The sequence below is a fragment of the Ochotona princeps genome, chromosome 1 (genome assembly GCF_030435755.1).
Source record: "Ochotona princeps isolate mOchPri1 chromosome 1, mOchPri1.hap1, whole genome shotgun sequence".
Taxonomy (NCBI): Eukaryota; Metazoa; Chordata; class Mammalia; order Lagomorpha; family Ochotonidae; genus Ochotona; species Ochotona princeps.
The window spans coordinates 54281581-54299319 of NC_080832.1; the positions used below are offsets into that span (position 1 = coordinate 54281581).

Below are 17739 nucleotides of genomic sequence, written 5' to 3' on the forward strand. Positions count from 1 at the left end.
TTTTATGTTCCATGGGCACCCATCCCTGAGACAAGCCCCAGCTCCTGAAGACCTCCCAAGTTGTTGATTCACACATTTTTTACACAGGCACCAACTATTCACAAATGCATGTTGGTGTGCTTCTCTCCTGCGTTTCACTCACCAGCCTATTCCATCTCCCTGGCCCAAGCCAAGAGTCTGGGTCAAAGTGTCCTTGGCTAGCAGCTGTCCCTGAGAGAAGGCTGAGTGACAGAAAGGGATATTTCAGTCTCTCTACCTAAAACCAAAGTAGAAGCAATTGACTTCCTTTCCATCCCTACTAGTCACCCAGGTTTGGAGTGGAAGGACCCCAGGGATGCTGGACAGTAAAGCAAAGCCCATCTCTCAACTTCCCCTCTGATACACATCTAATTTAGAGCAACATGACCATGTCTACAACTTGCCAGGCCCTTTGATGTCCCTAAAGAGTATAAGTAATATAGGATAACTGTAAAAATCACTTTGATACAGGTTTTATTCAACATATCACCTGATCTCCCCACATAGTGAGCTCTGTATTATCCTGAAAAGTCTCTGACCAAACATGAAGCCAAATTGCCGAGGTCCTAGGGCTACATCCAGAGCCAGACTACACTGTCATAAGGAGTTACATTTCACTCACAAATGCTTAATGGCAGCATCAAAAATCTCAAAAAAGTGAGCAAAGAGAGTGCAGTGAGTAGGGGAGTAGTGTTTGAGGAAGAAATAGGAAAATTAAGCTTCACCTCCACTTACTTTAATGTACTTTAATTTTCGTGTCCCATTCACTTAACTGAAATGATGTTCTAAACTGAACATAAAAATAAGATATCTTAACTTTTTGTCTAACTCTTCCCAAATTTCCATTTAGCTCTGTTTGTCCTGAATTAAACTGCCATAAATGCAAACAATTTCTACGAGTTCCACACTCAACTGGAGTTATAGAGCCTGGCAGTATATCTCTTCATGATTTGTTCCCTGGGTTTTAACTCACTTTAAAAAAAAAAGATACATTTAATTTGTTTAAAAGGCAGAGCTACAGATAGACAGAAAGAGATTCCATCCAATGGTTCACTCCCCAAATCACCTCAACAGCCAGGGCTGGGCCAGGGCAAAGCCATAAGCCTGGAACTCCATCTTAGTTTCCCATATGGGTGTAGGGGCCCAAGCACTGGAGTCATCTTCCACTGCTTTCTCAGGTACATGAACAACAAACTGGAGCAGAAGTGGAGCATCCAGGACTTGAAAAAGTACTCAAATGGAATGCCATCAAGCAGCAGGCAGCTTGACCAGCTACACCACAATGCTGGTTGGTTCCTTTAATCCACTTTTTAAGTCAACTTAAAATTTCCTTGAATACAGCAGGCCAATTTTTTTTCTACTTACTATACAATGTGGGATATGGAATGCTGAAAATCAGTGTCATAAGGCACTCTCTAACGCCAACAGGCCATAAGACTGGAAATTCTCCATGTTTGTTTAATCAGTATTGACATGATGTCAGATCTGAAGTTCTGTTAGATTCAAAGCAATAATGCCTGTCTGCTGCCTTCACATTTCACTAACAAATTCTTCATACTAGTTGTGCTCAATAGTGCCACTTCAACATTCTCATCACCTTAAATCATGAACCAGAGATGTGAGTTCACTGTCTGCCTCTTCTGTTCACCTCTTTCTCTCCCACTCGCCCTTCCCTGATGCACATTTCATCATCTGCACAGTGCAGTACAAAGGGGAGATGTTTTCCCAACCCAGAAACTCATCAACTTGAACCCTGAAGCATGACATCGGAAAACCTAACTGCAAGAGCAGGAGCAGATCACAATTGCTATGCATGATCATTAACAACCTGCTTGCACTTCCAAGGCTGCCTCGGTGGGCTAATGTATGCACTGTGTATTAAACCATCTGCCGCCGAGTTTGGCCCAGTCCCCCTCCATGGTGGCCAGCCACAAAGGTTACTCTGAGGGCTGCAGAGCAGGGTACACTTTCATTACATCTGCCTTCACCAGATCTTTCGTTTTATTATTGGTTCTTTTGTCCTCGACTGTATACCTTATCACTCTCTTGTATCCCATATTTGTGTAGCCTGGAGTCTAATGAAACTACTTTTAATCCTCTATGTCAACTTGCTTGAAATTCAGCATTATCCGCTTACAAAAATCAGGTTCAAGAATGGACTGTGCATTCCCTGTGAAGATGGGGCAGAGCCCAATTCTCAGCCTAATGTTTGATATTCTTTTGTTAACTTTAAAAAAGGTCTTTACTGCAATCAAGCCATTGAGAGCGAATTTTCTTTTTAACTCTAGATATGCAATAGAATGGGCCTCCGTGAAACAGACCAAGCTCCTCTTTCTGGGGATGCAGTGAAGGAAGCCAACTCAAGTTGCATACAAATGAAAGCTTCTGGTGCCCTTGTGCTCTCAAGTGGATGAAAGGAACTGCATCTGATGTCAGGTTGCCTCCTTAGATTGACCTATTTGCAGAGCAGCTTCCTTCACTGTATGTAAATGTTTGTGAAGTTTTCCTCCAGTATTTATTTATGTGAGAAGCAGAGAGAAAGAGAGAGCATGTTTTCATCTAGTGGTTCACTTCCCAAATGCCTGCAATAGCTATGGCTGGGCTAGGCTGAAGCCAGCAGCTAGGAACTCTATATGGGTCTACCATGTGGATGGCAGGGACCCAAATAATTGAGCCATCACATTGCCAGGGACTACATTAACAGGAAACTGGGGCAGGTGTTGAAATCAGGTACACCAAAATTGAATGTGGGCATCTTAAACAACATCTAAACCAAACCTTTAGTGCAGTTTTTGCTTTGTTTTGTTTTTGGTGGGAGAAGGATAATCCTCTGTAATTTTTCAAATGAAAGCAACTTAGAGAAAGTAGCAAATGTCTTCTTCCTGCCATCTACTCTAAATAAATGATTAGCATATTAAATGACACTACTTCTAAAACTCACTCTTGGAATGGTTGCTGTTAATCCACCTGTTATCTGAGGCGGACCTCCCACTTTAACCCAAGCTTTTAATCCAGGACAAGGCTTCATTCCTAGTTGTCAGTTGTTTGTTTTTTCTCAAGGGTTCGTTTGAGGGAGTCAGCCAAACTCTAAGTGAATGACATGAATTTTCTGAAAATCCAAACAATTTACATTACTTTTTTTTTAAACAAAGCTATATGTTTGGTCATTTTTATTAAGGTGTTTGAGTTTACTGAATGTTAACTCACAACAATTTTTTTTTCTCTCCAGAGGAGTGATCTTGCAAATTCTGGATTGAAAATTTTCAGTCTACATTTTCTCAAAATATGACAGATGCTCACAGATCACAAATCCAGAAGCTTTCTGTGTGTACATCTGTGTGTGCATGCATGTGCATGAGCACAGTAACATATTTGGGAGATTACACCCACGCAGACATGGATACTCTCCAAAGAGGCTGGTTGCTCTCCTGCCCCTACAATTTCCTAGTTTACAGGCATGCTCACAATCTTCTATCATACTATCACCAACATCATACTTGATTTCCTTCTGATTTACGACACCTAAACTTCTCAAATTTGCTTCAACTGATATGCCTTGGAGACTCACACTACCAATTACATTGCACCGAATCTCTATCAGAAACTACTCCGCATCAAGAACTAATGCAGGACAGAGAAGCCACACCCAACTCTTTCCACACTCCCATCTTCTCCTTGCACAGCTTTCTACTGTTCTCACAGCACAGATCCCAACAAGCAGTGTACAACAGCCTACTGTGTGTTGTCACTATCCTTGTTAGCTGTGTGAAATGTTGTCTCTTAGCCCTCTCCACGTCCACTGGGCTTTGACACGTTTTCCGAGTTTTCTGAGACAGATTTTGCACTTTTCTAAAGGATGCCTTTTCAGTACTAATAAAACTTTCATACTTTCACTGCTTAATCATGCCAGCTTTACTGTCCCCTTTTTACTTTTTTTGTTTTTTGGCTCAGAGGTATATGAACCATCTGTGCCTCTAAAACGGTTTGCTTAAATAGCCTCCAGGCAGATTTTATGGTTTTTAAGTTTTTTACTTTAACCTTCAGCCTGCTGTTAGCCATTTTCATCGCAGTTTTAAAAATCAGCTTCTTTTGGAAACGACTGTCACTATGTGTGGCTTTCAGGGGCTCCTGCAATGGGTACAGGGGCTAAGACTCTAGGTGAACTGAATCACTCAAGGCAGGTGCAAGTGTGGTTACCTTTTATCTGGGTCATCTCTTCCCTTTGGTATCCAAAAGAGTGACTGAGACACCTCTCATTTAGAACATCAATGTTTGCATTGCCCAGCGCACAGTCAGGAAGATAAAATCTGAATGACTTACCTGCCTATTTATTTGTCACTACATTTCTACAGAGCTGTCATCATTATCCTAGGCACTAAAATTAGATTCCAGGCTGAAACAAAGAATACAAAGAAAGGGAGGAGAATCCCTTTCTTCCCGCCACACCACGGCCCCCCATGAGAATAGCTCTCTGTTCTCATGCCAGCGGAAGTGCTATGCTGCTTCCAGTAGATCACGAGAGTCTAGTCTAGGGATTCAAGTGTCAATAAGCATTTCTTGGTTCTGGAACTTATCCTCACCCAAATTTACCTGTCTGTCCTTGCTTTATTGAGAACATGTTATACTCATACTCTCTTGCTCTGTGTGTGTGTGTGTGTGTGTGTGTGTGTAACAAACCTACACCTCTGCTCCACACTCAGTAATGAAGGAAAAGGAAGGGATGGTGGTGAGTATTGACTACTCTGTGGCTCTTTCTACCAAAGCGTGACTTAACCCTTTTGCTTTTAACCACATCCTCAGATGGTAATGACACTATTGGACATGTCTATCCAATCTCTGCTCTGTTGTCATTATTGCTTTTCTGATACATACAAAATTAAAAGCACTTGACCTCTTACAGTTATTATTTTTGTTATTTACACACGGTTTCTACCTTTTGAAGCTACCAGCTGTCAACAGGCACTCTGAAATGAATTCCTGTTAATGCACTAACTCTACACTCTATGAAGTCAAGCAATGAATCCCGAAGGAACTGCCAGAACAAATGAATGAATGAATTTACAAATAGATAAATAGGATTATCATTCCAGGGAATATTCTGCTTCTTTACTTGTTTCCTTATTTGGATGTAAAGCTCCATTTCTTCACAAAGAACTTGAAATCAGCAAAGAAGGAGCTAATTATTACCAGATTAGAAATCACAGTGCTATATTCTCAGACCATCAAATTTTTCTTCCACTCTTCACCTGCTTAATATTTATGCATCCTTCAGATTTCAATTCTGACACCACTTTCTCAAGGGAGCTTTCAGATTTTCTGACTAGTTTAAACCACGTGTCAGAGGCTCTTGTAACTCTGTGTCACAGTGTAGTTTCACACTTGCATGATTATTTCAATAAGTCTCTGTCTCTCACTACACAGCAACCTTCAAAAAGACATGGACCAGGTTTTTGCTGGCTACTCTAACTCCAATAATGGCCACAGTATCCGGCACATGGTAACAGCTCAACAAATATTTACCGATAAACAAATAGACTAATCAGTAAGTGCAAAACTTGTAACCTGCCTGACCCCTATGCCTTTGGCCTGAAACTGTTGGATGCCTTCATGACTTCAACTTCTGAAGTTAATGCCTTCAGCTTCATACTGAATCATAATTGTCTTGAACATGCCTCCTTTCCTTCTATATAGCCATTTTCCAGCCACAGACAAAGTAGCTCTAGCACAGGGGCAGGCAAACTGTGGACGGGCAACAGTAGCCTCATTCTATCATACATTAAATCCAAGCCACCTGCCTTCTTATATTCAACCTCTTCCAGGCCACTTAATGAGACACTATAAATGGGGTTACCTGCTACTCTTCCTACACCATTGTTTCTCTTCAGAACAAGGGATATGGAAGAATAAGCTGAGTTGGGCCCGGCGGCCTGGCCTAATGGCTTAAGTTCTCGCCTTGAACGTGCGAGGATCCCATATGGGTGCCGGTTCTAATCCTGGCCGACCTGCTTCCCATCCAGCTCCCTGCTTGTGGTCTGGGAAAACAGTCGAGAACGGCCCAAAGCCTTGGGATCCTGCACTCGCGTGGGAGACCCGGAGGAAGTTCCTGGCTCCTGGCTTTAGATCGGCACAGCACCGGCCGTTGCGGTCACTTGGGGAGTGAATCATCGGACGGAAGATCTTCCTCTCTATCTCTCCTCCTCTCCGTATATTTGACTTTGTAATGAAAATAAGATAAATCTTTTAAAAAAAGAATAAGCTGGGCCCGGCGGCGTGGCCTAGCGGCTAAAGTCCTGGCCTTGAAAGCCCCGGGATCTCATATGGGCGCCGGTTCTAATTCCGGCAGCTCCACTTCCCATCCAACTCCCTGCTTGTGGCCTGGGAAAGCAGTCGAGGACAGCCCAAAGCTTTGGGACCCTGCATCCATGTGGGAGACCCGGAGGAAGTTCCTGGTTCCCAGCTTCGGATCTGCACAGCACCAGCCGTTGCAGTCACTTGGGGAGTGAATCATCGGACGGAAGATCTTCCTCTCTGTCTCTCCTCCTCTCTGTATATCTGACTTTGTAATAAAAATAAACAAATCTTTTTAAAAAAAAAAAAAGAAGAAGCTGAGTTAACCACAATCTCTTTGATTTAGTTCTATGCACTCTAACGTCCTATGGAGTACAAAAAGAATAGTACTATAGTCCTGATACTTCAGCCAGCATTTAATACTGAGTCAATCTAGATATTGAACCAGGTTTCTCAAAACAGCTGATGAGTAGAAGAGGTAATTTAGCTAAGTACACTTTAGGGAGTGCAAAACCCATTTGTATCTTTTACTCCACACTTGGATTTCAAATTACTTCTGCCACATGACAAAGGTTTGATGGGCATGGCATACTCATTGTGTAAAGACTTCATATTCATCTTCATGCAACAGCATTACAAGACCACTTCTCTTTCTCTTGAGCAGACATCTGTTGACACATACAACTCTGATCCCCTCCCTCTTTTGACTTTCCAGATTTTCATTCTGTACCCTGCAGGTTTTGGAAGAAAATGAGCTCAACTACCACATCAGACAAAAAGCCTGATTTGCCCAAGCTAATCAGAACATTCCATTGCCCTGATGACAGTCCTTCACTCAGCGTAAGCATGTGATGCAAGCATAGGTAATGAGCATAATTTTCATATTCTTTTTTGGAATGTTAAGCAGAGACACTCTTCCTGCTGGGTGTGAGCACACTGGGTTGGGGTCAGACTCCAACTGCCCTACAGGGGGAAAAAACACATTGTGACAGAATATTTAACCCAGAATGTTCATCCCTGGTTCCTCCTCCTGCACCTTAACATGTCCCTTCTCTCCGCTCTCCCGGCCCCCCAAAATGGATTAGTCCAACAAACTTTTGCTATTAAGTATTTCACAGCTATAAAGGAATAATTCAGCAAATAGGACGTTTTAAGTCTGCCTCAGCCTTAGCCTCTCTGTCTCTCTGTCACTCGTCATCCTCCCTGGGACCCTCTGCTATAAGTTCTTCACACAACTAACTCTCACTTCCTCCTGTCCCCACCCACTTTCACCTCCTCTAAGGTAACTTCTATGATCAACAGATATAAGACAGTACCTCACCACAATCCATCTTTACTCTGCTTTTTCTTCATAGCATTTATGACTACACGAAATTACATGACATATATATGTTTAAGCTTGTATACTATTTCTCTCCCTCATCAGAATGTAGGTCCCATTTAGACAGGGACTTTTTGTCTTGTCCACCAATGTATGCACCAAACTTAAAACATGCCTAGTGCATAAAAACAGCTTATATATCTCCTCACTGTATTGCTCAATGGATGAATAGAAAAATAATTTGATGATCTTCTTAAGCTTAGCTAGAAAAAGAAAAAAAAAAAGGCATCTCCTTTGGGCAAAATTCCCTTGTCTTTGAATCAACAATTTCCACTGACCAAAATTAGGAAACACACAATCCAAAAGTTAATTACAGAAAGTATTAGAGCTTCAAATACACCTGTTAGGGGCAGGTGCCTTTCACAGTGATTAGGACACTGCTGAGGTGGCCACATTTCCTTTCTGAGTGCCTAGTTTTAACTTTCAGCTCTGCTTCCAACTCCAGCTTCCTGCTAAAGGCATACCCTGGGAGCCAGCAGGTGATAGTTCAAATATTTAGGTTCTACATGGAAGACTCAGATCAAGTTCTGGGTTCTGGCTTCAGCTTAACCCAGTTCCTACCATTCAAAGTATTTGGGGAATGAACTAGCAGACATAAGATGGGTGTCAGTCTCTTTTAAAAATAAAATTTTAAATCAACAATTTTGAGAAGATTCCTCTTTTAGTAAAGAATTGGAAGTGTAGTCACATACCTGCCCACCATAATGTAAATTACAATCATTCTTTCAAAACAGATTCTAAGATAACATTATTGGATTCATACAAATTGCCACTTGACTGTGGAATATTTGGCATAATGCCTATTAAAGTGATTAGTAGGCAAAACATCTTAAAATTGCTATGATCGGGCCCAGCTTGGTGGCCTAGCGGCTAAAGTCCTCGCCTTGAACGCACCAGGATCCCATATGGGCGCCGGTTCTAATCCTGGCAGCTCCACTTTCCATCCAGCTCCCTGCTTGTGGCCTGGGAAAGCAGTTGAGGACGGCCCAAGGCTTTGGGACCCTGCACCCGCGTGGGAGACCCGGAAGAGGTTCCAGGTTCCAGGCTTCAGATCGGCGCAGCATTGGCCGTTGCGCTCACTTCGGGCGGAAGATCTTCTTCTCTGTCTCTCCTCTCTATATATCTGACTTCGTAATAAAAATAAATAAATCTTTAAAAAAAATTGCTATGATCCATTGATTCCCCCAAAATAACTCACTGGAGTAGGATCCAATTCTAACCCCAAAAGGAACTAATCAAGAACCAAAGACATTAAGAAAGGTTACAGTCTATGTATTAAATTTTATTTTTGTCATAAATTCCACATTTTCTATGGAAAAAATAATCACTTCAAAGTCAAGGCAGTAGCTTTTCCACTATCAAAAGTGGTTAAATACTTTTAAATACAGTAGCTTTTCCACTATCAAAAGTGGTTAAATACTTTTAAATACATTTCTACATATTTATGAAGGAATTCTCCTACACGCCTCCAAAGCTTGCTCATAAATCAGTATAATGTTCCCGAAGCACATTTGGAAGTAAAAAATTCATGTCTACTAACTATATTTCCTCTACTCGAAGATGAATTAGGCAGAAGATATTTTATCATAATTTATAATAGTACTGGTTAACCCTTAACTATTAGTCAACTAATGAGAAATATTTTACCATGGGAGGATTAATCAGGGCTCTCCAACACTACCAATTTGACATTTGAGGACTTAATCATAAATGGATTTTATTCTCTTATTTGCTTTTCATCATAAGGATGACTTACAAAGATATTACATGTAGAATAAATATGACTCCTGAGTTTAATCTTGTCACTTTAAAGAAATGTCAAACGATAGTCCATAGCTTACAAATAATCACAGTGGTTAGGACATGACTTAAGATTATGTCACCTCTGGACCCCAGTTAGTCCCTGACTATTGATCAAATATCAACAATGAGCCTGCATCTGACAAACTGTCCAATCCCAAGAAGACAACCCACATTTTGGGAGGGTCTGAGTCTTGGAGCCTGACTTCTGCCCCTGGCCATTGATTCTCTCTACCTTTGTTAAAGGCAAGAGGAGTTTCATTTAACTAGATTGCTGTGCAAATCGTAGCGCAGTTCAAGCATCTTTTATGGATTCATTAAACCATTGATCTGCCTTCTAGTGCTTCTAATAGTGCCTAGATCTGGCCCACAGCCTGTGTTCACAGAGAGTACAGTGGGCTGATGTTTGCCACCTCCACAGGCAGTCTGTCAGCAGACATTAGACTCCACTGTGTGCGCAGCCATCCTAAGAGTATTCTGTAACACTGGGAATTTCCCATTCTTAGACGGAACTGCTGAGGCAGAAATGAAGTGGCTGTCTGCAGCGAGATTTTGTTTATTCCATCCTAATCTGTGTTCACAGGAAGGAACAAAGAGCAGAGAGCTCAAGGAACAAAGAACAACACATGCCTTGCTCTGATCACATATTTCCTTCTGTATAAAGATTATGGAAATGTCCTGAAGTAGAAAAAAATTTAAATGACCACGGGCATGCCTATACCTTGAATTTTCTGTATATGGTCCTTAATTATACTAGGTTTTGGAAGAGACACTGCAAACATGTAAGATGAAAATTCTGGGCTCAATTTACCACCTCAAGACAAGCCACTTGTTTTCTTACACATGCAGTTATTGAGATCTTAACAAGCTGAACAAAACACTTGAATTAACAGAGCGTAACCACAACCCCAGGAAAACACACCGTTTTTGCTTTTTTGTTTTTTTCTCTTCTGGTTTCTCTAGATGGCTCATACCACCTTCCTTTTAAAGTCAGCCACAAAGAGTAACTCTGTTGAATGCAGCTTACAGTGGGAGAAGCACATCAAAAAGACCCACGGGATCGTTCTTGAGATAAACCTGCACACTGTTAGCAGCAAGGAGAGAAACTTGGCGAGGCAAGTCACTGGATCAATAAGGAGAACGTACGTTCCAAATAAATAGATCCCTTCCTGTTTCATTTGTTTCACTGAACTGTCCATTGCCCAAACAGACAGTCCGAACTGTGAACTCCAAACACACACATTCATCACTCCGGAGCAGCAGTCACCAGAACACAATGTGGCTGATGCAATCTGACACTGTGGTTAATGTTAAAAGGGAGCGTGCCTTTTAGATGGATTGGATAATTACCAGCAGTTCAGATGAGAAAAACTTGATTTAAGTGAGCAGCATTAGCTATCACCAGGAAGGCAGTCAGAGATTTACTGTGTCTGAAAATTAACATTGCAGCATATATGTCAATAGCCCAAGTATTGATTTCTAGGTGACCAGATTTAGATTGATAATAATAATAATTCCCCGCTTCCTCCCTCTCATGGGAAAGAAATACCAAACACACATTGAGGCTTAAAGCTATTAGGAGTTTTGATCCTCTCTTCACATTTAATTTGAAATAATATTATTCAGATTAGTTTGTCCCACAATCTCCCAGAATGTGGCCCTTTAAAAACTAAAAGAGGAGAAGGCATTTGGCCAGGCAGTAAGCCTGCATCCCATACTGGAGTGCCTATGTTCAATGTCTCGCTCTGCTCCTGACACCAACTTCTTATTAGTGCAGAACCTGAGAAGCAGCAATAGGGCTCAAATAATTCGATTCCTGCCACATACCTGGGAGGTCCAGATTGAGTTCCTAGCACCTGGCTTCAGCCTCTAGATTGAGGTCATGGAGGGCATTCGAGAAGTGAACCAACAGATGGGAGTTCCTCTGTCCCTTTCTGCCTCCCAATTAACTAGACAGAAATGTCTTTTAAACATCAGTGGTTGCTAATCCTTTCTTTCAGTACAAGCCCACTTGCCCAATTGTGTTTGCTTACCAGGTCTTGCTTAGACTAGTGGTTCTCAGCTTTTGGTAAACATGGAGATCACACTCCTCCTCCCTGTGCTTCTGACGGCTCCCTGAGGCTCTGTCTCACCCCACCTGGAGAACCTTGACCTTTCTTTCCTCAAAAGCCTCTATACTGTTTGAAACTAACCTACTCTCTGTATCCTAATCCCATCCCAAATATATTTCACAAGCTACCGTTTTTCCACTTTCTCTGCTACTGCACTCTGCACAGGCACTCATTCATGGCAGCTCATCAATATGCCACTCCGTGTTTCAAAATATGAGAGAATAAGAAAACACTTGGGCTTGTTGTTCTTTCCCCCAGAGCTTCCTGAGGACACCCCTGTTTGCTGTAACCGAAAGGCAACTCAGTCGCTGGCCTGCAGACTAAAGCTCTGGGAAGAGGCGGTCATGGGCAGGTTTAAAGCATGATTCCAAGACATTACAAACCCAAGAAAATCACCCTGCAGGCCAAATTGCCAGCTGACAGATCCAACAGGCTCACTGACACCTGATATTAAAAAAAAATGAATCCACAGGACAAACCCTGGGCTCCTTGGGGGCATGTAGTAGACTAAGGAGTATGGGAAAAAACAGGTCAAAGTGGCCTGAGCTTCAGGTAGTCAGGGGACATTAGCTGCAAGTAATTTCCTGATTTTTCTAAATCCTCATGAATGGTAGTCGTTTGGCAAATTAAAGCCTGCAGGTGTTTACAGAATAAAGCATAGGTAGGTCAATCACAAGATGAAGAGAATAATTGTTACATAATTGTTATTTACTGCCAGATTCTTTAATTATAGCCAAAACTGATAAATCTTTCCAAGGATATATTCAAGTTTAATAAAAAGACAAATTATCTATGTCTAAATAAAATATAATTCCAAAGAACTTAACGCATGCTCCTTAGAACTGAGTTTCTCCTTAGGAGATCACTTCCACGTACCCAGGGCCACAGCTTGAAAGTAAAAGAAAATGCTCATTTTCCACCAGACCCCTTCTTGAAAAGATATTTCACTATAATAACTGTTGAGATATCTTCATGGCATCATTCACAAAGTCTTTTTCTGTTTGTATCTTTTCTATTTTTAAAGCAACCTTATCCTTATTTCTTATCCACACAGGTATCTTCCCACTATGGGCCTGCTGGAGAACAGTGGCATTATGACACTGAACAAATATTTCTATCTCTTCTTGCATCAAATTATAGAGGAAAAAAACCTAAAACAAAAAAGCGAAACTTCGGTGCTCTTAGAAATTTTGGGTTTTTACTAAATTATCAATGCTACCAATTGAGAACACTTGAGATCTGATCAAAGAAAACAACCACCCTTTCTTTACAATGCCTGCGTTGGCAGTCTGTCTGGAGTTTCAACTTCCTGCTAGGTTTGGGGTATTAGATTAGACAGTGGGATATTTCCCAAACAAAAAGAAAGAGATCAAATACAGACTTTTCGAAAATGACTACAATTTGTGGTCTTGTTCTTGTTTGTTACTCTTTTTTAGGGGGTCATGATTACAAAGCATTATTCCCTTAGGAAAGAATATGTTTAAGTGTCTTTCATTGGGCAAAGTAAAGCCAGTATTAGCAAGTTGAACTAAATGTTTCTGCATCTCTTGTAAAACGCTAAAGAGTCCACAACTCTCCAAGTCCTAGGTGTTTTCAAGGCCTTTGCATTATGGCCTCAAAAGGGGGCTGGGAAAAGAGTGCATTATTAGCCCCTTGAAAAGTCCCCAGTGTTTCAAACAATGAGTCTGACATCCCATTGTTCATCTAATGCCCTTAGACTACATAGTCATTTTTCTTACCAACTGCTAACAACAACAACAACAAAAAAGTAAGCCAGCAATTGGACCTTCTGGGGATAAGGATCCTACAAAATATATTAGGAATTAATACTAAATGCTTCTCAGAGTCAACATCTTGAAATGTGTAAACTAGTATTTAGATTCCGTGAGTGAATACAGCTGTGATTCACAGGCCTCTCCCAGCCGCATTTAGTGGAAGCATTTTGAAGAAAGGCTACTTCCTGGTAGCCATCCACACAACTCTTTAGATAACATTGTAGGTTTGGTTTTAACATATAACCTGCATGCCATCACCCATTAATGTGACTTCAATCTATCCCACCTTATTTCATAGAGCCAGGGTTTGTGAGCAAAGAAGCTAACATTTTTCAGCCTACCTCATTAAACAGACATAGAGCCCCAACCACAAAGGAAGGTTGAGAGGCAAAGGAAACCTAATAGAGCCTGTTTTCAGTAAGCCTTCATATTGAGAGGTGGGCGCTTTTTTCTCCTGTTTTTAGCAGCAAGCCAATTCCTGCATTTGTGTGGAGGAAAGCACAGGGACCACAAGCACAGCTGTTCAATTTATATTCACAAATGCAGGTGTTGGTCGGGCACAAAGCAGAGGTCAGCTGAAGACTGCTCCTAATTAGCTACCTTTTCTACTAGGACTTTCCTTTGTAAAGTTATTCATGCAATTCGAGTTCAACTCTGAGACCATTTATAGATCCCAGCATGCTATCCAGCAAGAAACAGCCTGTTATTATAAAGCATGATTTACAGCCTAGTTAATTTTCCATGTTTTTGTCTTAAATCTGCACTGTACCTCAGACAAAATTCTGTACACACATGACTCATTCTGTTTTCTATTCGCTGCTCCATATTTAAAACTGCACAATTCAGGCAGGAAAATCTACTCAGGGATGGGAGGAATTCTGCCCTTTTTCTAAGATTAACTCCACAATTCTTACAAGGAGGACTAAGGGCTTTGTTCAAAGATACAAGAAAGAAGTAACTATCTGCTATTGTCTGCAGTAGAAAACATCCTGAGGCTTGTTACAGCAGTTCTTAGAAATGGCAGGACGGAGACTGGTATCTAGGAAACCCAAGCCCTCCATGAATGACCGCAGTTAACAGAAATGCAGCAGCTGTATATGTTTATGGTAATACGATATAATATTGTCACAGAGATAACACTCTTAAGGAATCCAGCAGGTAATGAATTTCTCTATTTCAAAAAAAAATTTAAATGTGGTGTAGCACGGTACAACCATAGAATTTGTAGATAAGGATGTAGACGGCAGAGAAGATAGGGATTGTATGTGCACTAATAAACTCCTGACATGAGCTAGCAAAGTTAGTGCTAAACACCATACCATTACAACTCCCAGTTGTTGCACAATGTTCAAAGATCTACACCAATTGCTCCTGGGAGAAGGTAAATATACCATCCCCCCCTCCAACTGCTGAATTTAACAACTGTGGAATATTCCAAAGGCTAATTCTTATCTTGGCTTCTGGTTATCTGTTTTTCAAAATCTAGGCTTTTAGAAGTCTCAAAGCACTTTGACATAAAATTTTATAGGGATGCAAATATGTATTCTGGACTATTTATCCAAGGGGACTCGGGTGCCGTTCTCCGCAAGCACACTATGAAGTAAATTCGCCCTGCCAGTGTAACCTGTGTCACCAGGTCTGTGACAAATCCATCTTGCATGATTTTATTTACTATTAAGCAGAGCCCGTCAAGATTCAGACACATAACCCTTCAGAATTGTTGAAAGACAAAAAGGCCTGTTCTATAGCCATCTTCTGGCATGGAATGCCAAGCATTTTGTTGTGGTAAGTAGGGCTTTGAACAAGAGTAAGCTAGGCCCACTCCTGGGATTGTTACCCCAAATGCTGGACATTCAAAACAGGAGCCCCAGGGTCTTGGAGATCATTTTAATCCCTCTATATTAAAACAAAATGTGTCTCCCATGTGTCATTTTTCCAACCTCCTCCCCAGCCTCCCCAGCTGCCCCAGTCCCTCCCAAGGGCAAGTGAACTCCACTGTTGACTGTCCCAAAAGAATTCCAAACAATTGGCTTACTTGCCTCTCTGTTCCAGTGAAGATTATGAGCCTAATTCTTAGAGACTGTTACTATAACTCCATCTCCACTGAATTCTGCAGCCCAATTCTTTTTTGGCAGAATGAATGTGACCTAAATTTGCAAGGGAGAATTTGTTGCAACAGTACTTCTTGCAATGCAGGGAGCCTGTGATTAGCATTTCAGAATTGCAAATACATTTTTTTAATCACTATTTCAAGATAGGACAAATCTTCATACTGTATTCTGGAAAAGCTTAGCAAACTAAGGATAACTTTTATGAATTAAGAAAGGTTTCCAGATCCATAGCAAATAATAAGAGAACTAGAAGTTGACCTCAAGCTCTAAAGATGAAGAAATCAGTTGTGTGTGTATGTGTACGTGTGATTACAAAATCACCACACATGGCATTCCCATCCATGGCAGCTACTACTGTTCTAAACAGACATATTCAGATCCAGGGCGTCTCATAAGAAACAGAAACACACTATAACTATGGCTGTTCCTGTGTTTACCCATCACGCTTCTCACAAATGCTTGGCTGTGTGAGCAATGCTGCTTCGTGTACTCATTTTCCCTTTTCTCCATATCGGTCAACTTTCCCACAAGGTCTCCAGAGAGCTTGGACGTTTCTCTTGACTAGCACATGTGGGTCAGATTTTGGAAAGAGCCACAACAATCACCCTCACTGGGGAGACAAACTGAGTGGACTAGAACTTTCTGGCCATGCTTCTGTGGCTAGTTTCTTGGCTCTCTAAGAAAATTTAAGCCCTTCGTGCCCTCCTGCTGGAAAGACACTGTGGAGGAGGAAACCAGCTGTGACCCTGGCATCCTCATCAGCTTCATTCACGCTCTGAGAGCTCAAACACCAAGCCAAGAGCAACTGACAAAACAGGTTACACAGGAGAAGGGGATTTTTTATTCCGAAAGGTTAGGCATGACAGTGAAGAGAATGGACAAAACAGAGAGGAAAAACACACACAAGTACAAGGTGCGCAGTGTTGGCAGCTAGAAGCTAGGAGCACATGCGCACACGGCGGAGCAGGCACGGCCGCCTCTCCCAGGCGCTCTTACCTTGTTTCTCTTGAAGTAGGCTCGCCGGCACGCTGCAAAGCACTTCTCACTGCAGAAGCTTTTCACCTCACTTCCCATACTCAGGGAATAGCGCTTGATCCCCACTTTCTGGCACCAGGCACACATTATTTGTACATTTGACACATCATCTTCTATAATAAAAGTATAAGAAAAATGTTCATATCAGAAGCAAACATCCCTTCAAACTTAAGACACACCCTGAGTCTCATTCATTTCCAGATTTCACCATTTCTGACCCAGAACAGCTAGCTTTGTGGGGGTGGGAAGGTGACAATGGAATAGGGTTTGCTTTTTGTTTCTTTCTCTTGAGCTAGCACCACCACTTCTTTTTTTCCCCCAAGTTTCCAAAAGAGATTTATTTAAATATCAAAGCATGACTGTAGAGGCATGGATGTTTCTGGAGCTTCTTGGCCTAAGCAAAGTGCCTAATCTGCCCAGTGAAACTAGCCCCATTACTGATAATGCTTGCAAGAAAAAAAAATGGCCTATTTCCTCAAATATCTGCCACAAACCTGCAAGATCTGCACTAGATGGGACCATGTGTAGGGTTTTAACCTACAGATGTGATGACCTCGTGTGAACCTTGACAGACAGGGGCCTGGCTGTACAATGGCATGTTCCCAACCACTGTGGTTTACCCTTGCAATGTAATGATCCCCAAATGATTGGCTACTCAAAAAAAGGAAGATGTGAGAGCCCAGATTGTGGACACAGAAAAGGTAAGCCTGGTTCATAGAACAGCATCCTACATTGTATCCTCCTGGTGGGCTGTTGCCCTCAGGGAGGTGCAGATCTGCTGTAAAGTTGCCCTTCGTGTGATATGGATCCTTATCTCTGGGTGGAGGTAGGTAGGGGATAGGGCTGTCAGGTCATCCTCAGTCCAATGGACAACTCTCCCAGCTCCTGGAGGAAGCAGCATGCCCATGTAAGGGGATGCTCATTGTGAGTTTCAGGTGAGATGCAAATATATCCATTATTTAAAATGCTGCATTTCTTTTCTTTGTATGAGAAGAGGGGGAATGTAACATAATGAGCCCATTAAGTCATATATATTACTGCTTAAAACAAAGACAGGCTTTCAAAGTGAGTCCCTTAATAGAATGTATTGAGTAAATAATGGCGCAGGTGGGAAGAAGTTACGGCAAAATTTATGGTGGTGATAGTCAAATGAATGAAGCTTGGGAAACACTGTGCTCTTTAGGGGAAAATAAAAGGAGATCCCAAGTAAACGCCCAAGA

At 41.6% G+C, this 17739-nt stretch overlaps 1 protein-coding gene across 6 annotated transcripts in view; it reads right to left on the reverse strand.

Moving 5' to 3' along the window:
- SOBP (sine oculis binding protein homolog) overlaps window positions 1-17739 on the reverse strand; it is a 158095-nt gene that overhangs the window by 102551 nt on the left and 37805 nt on the right. For all 6 annotated transcript variants that reach the window (XR_009244906.1, XM_058660128.1, XM_058660120.1 and 3 more), the window contains exon 4: window positions 16481-16632. Coding sequence is in view for 5 of the 6 variants with exons in the window: in XM_058660128.1 (XP_058516111.1) it covers window positions 16481-16632 (152 nt within the window). In the remaining variant the exon portion in view is untranslated. The remainder of the gene's footprint in view (window positions 1-16480; window positions 16633-17739) is intronic.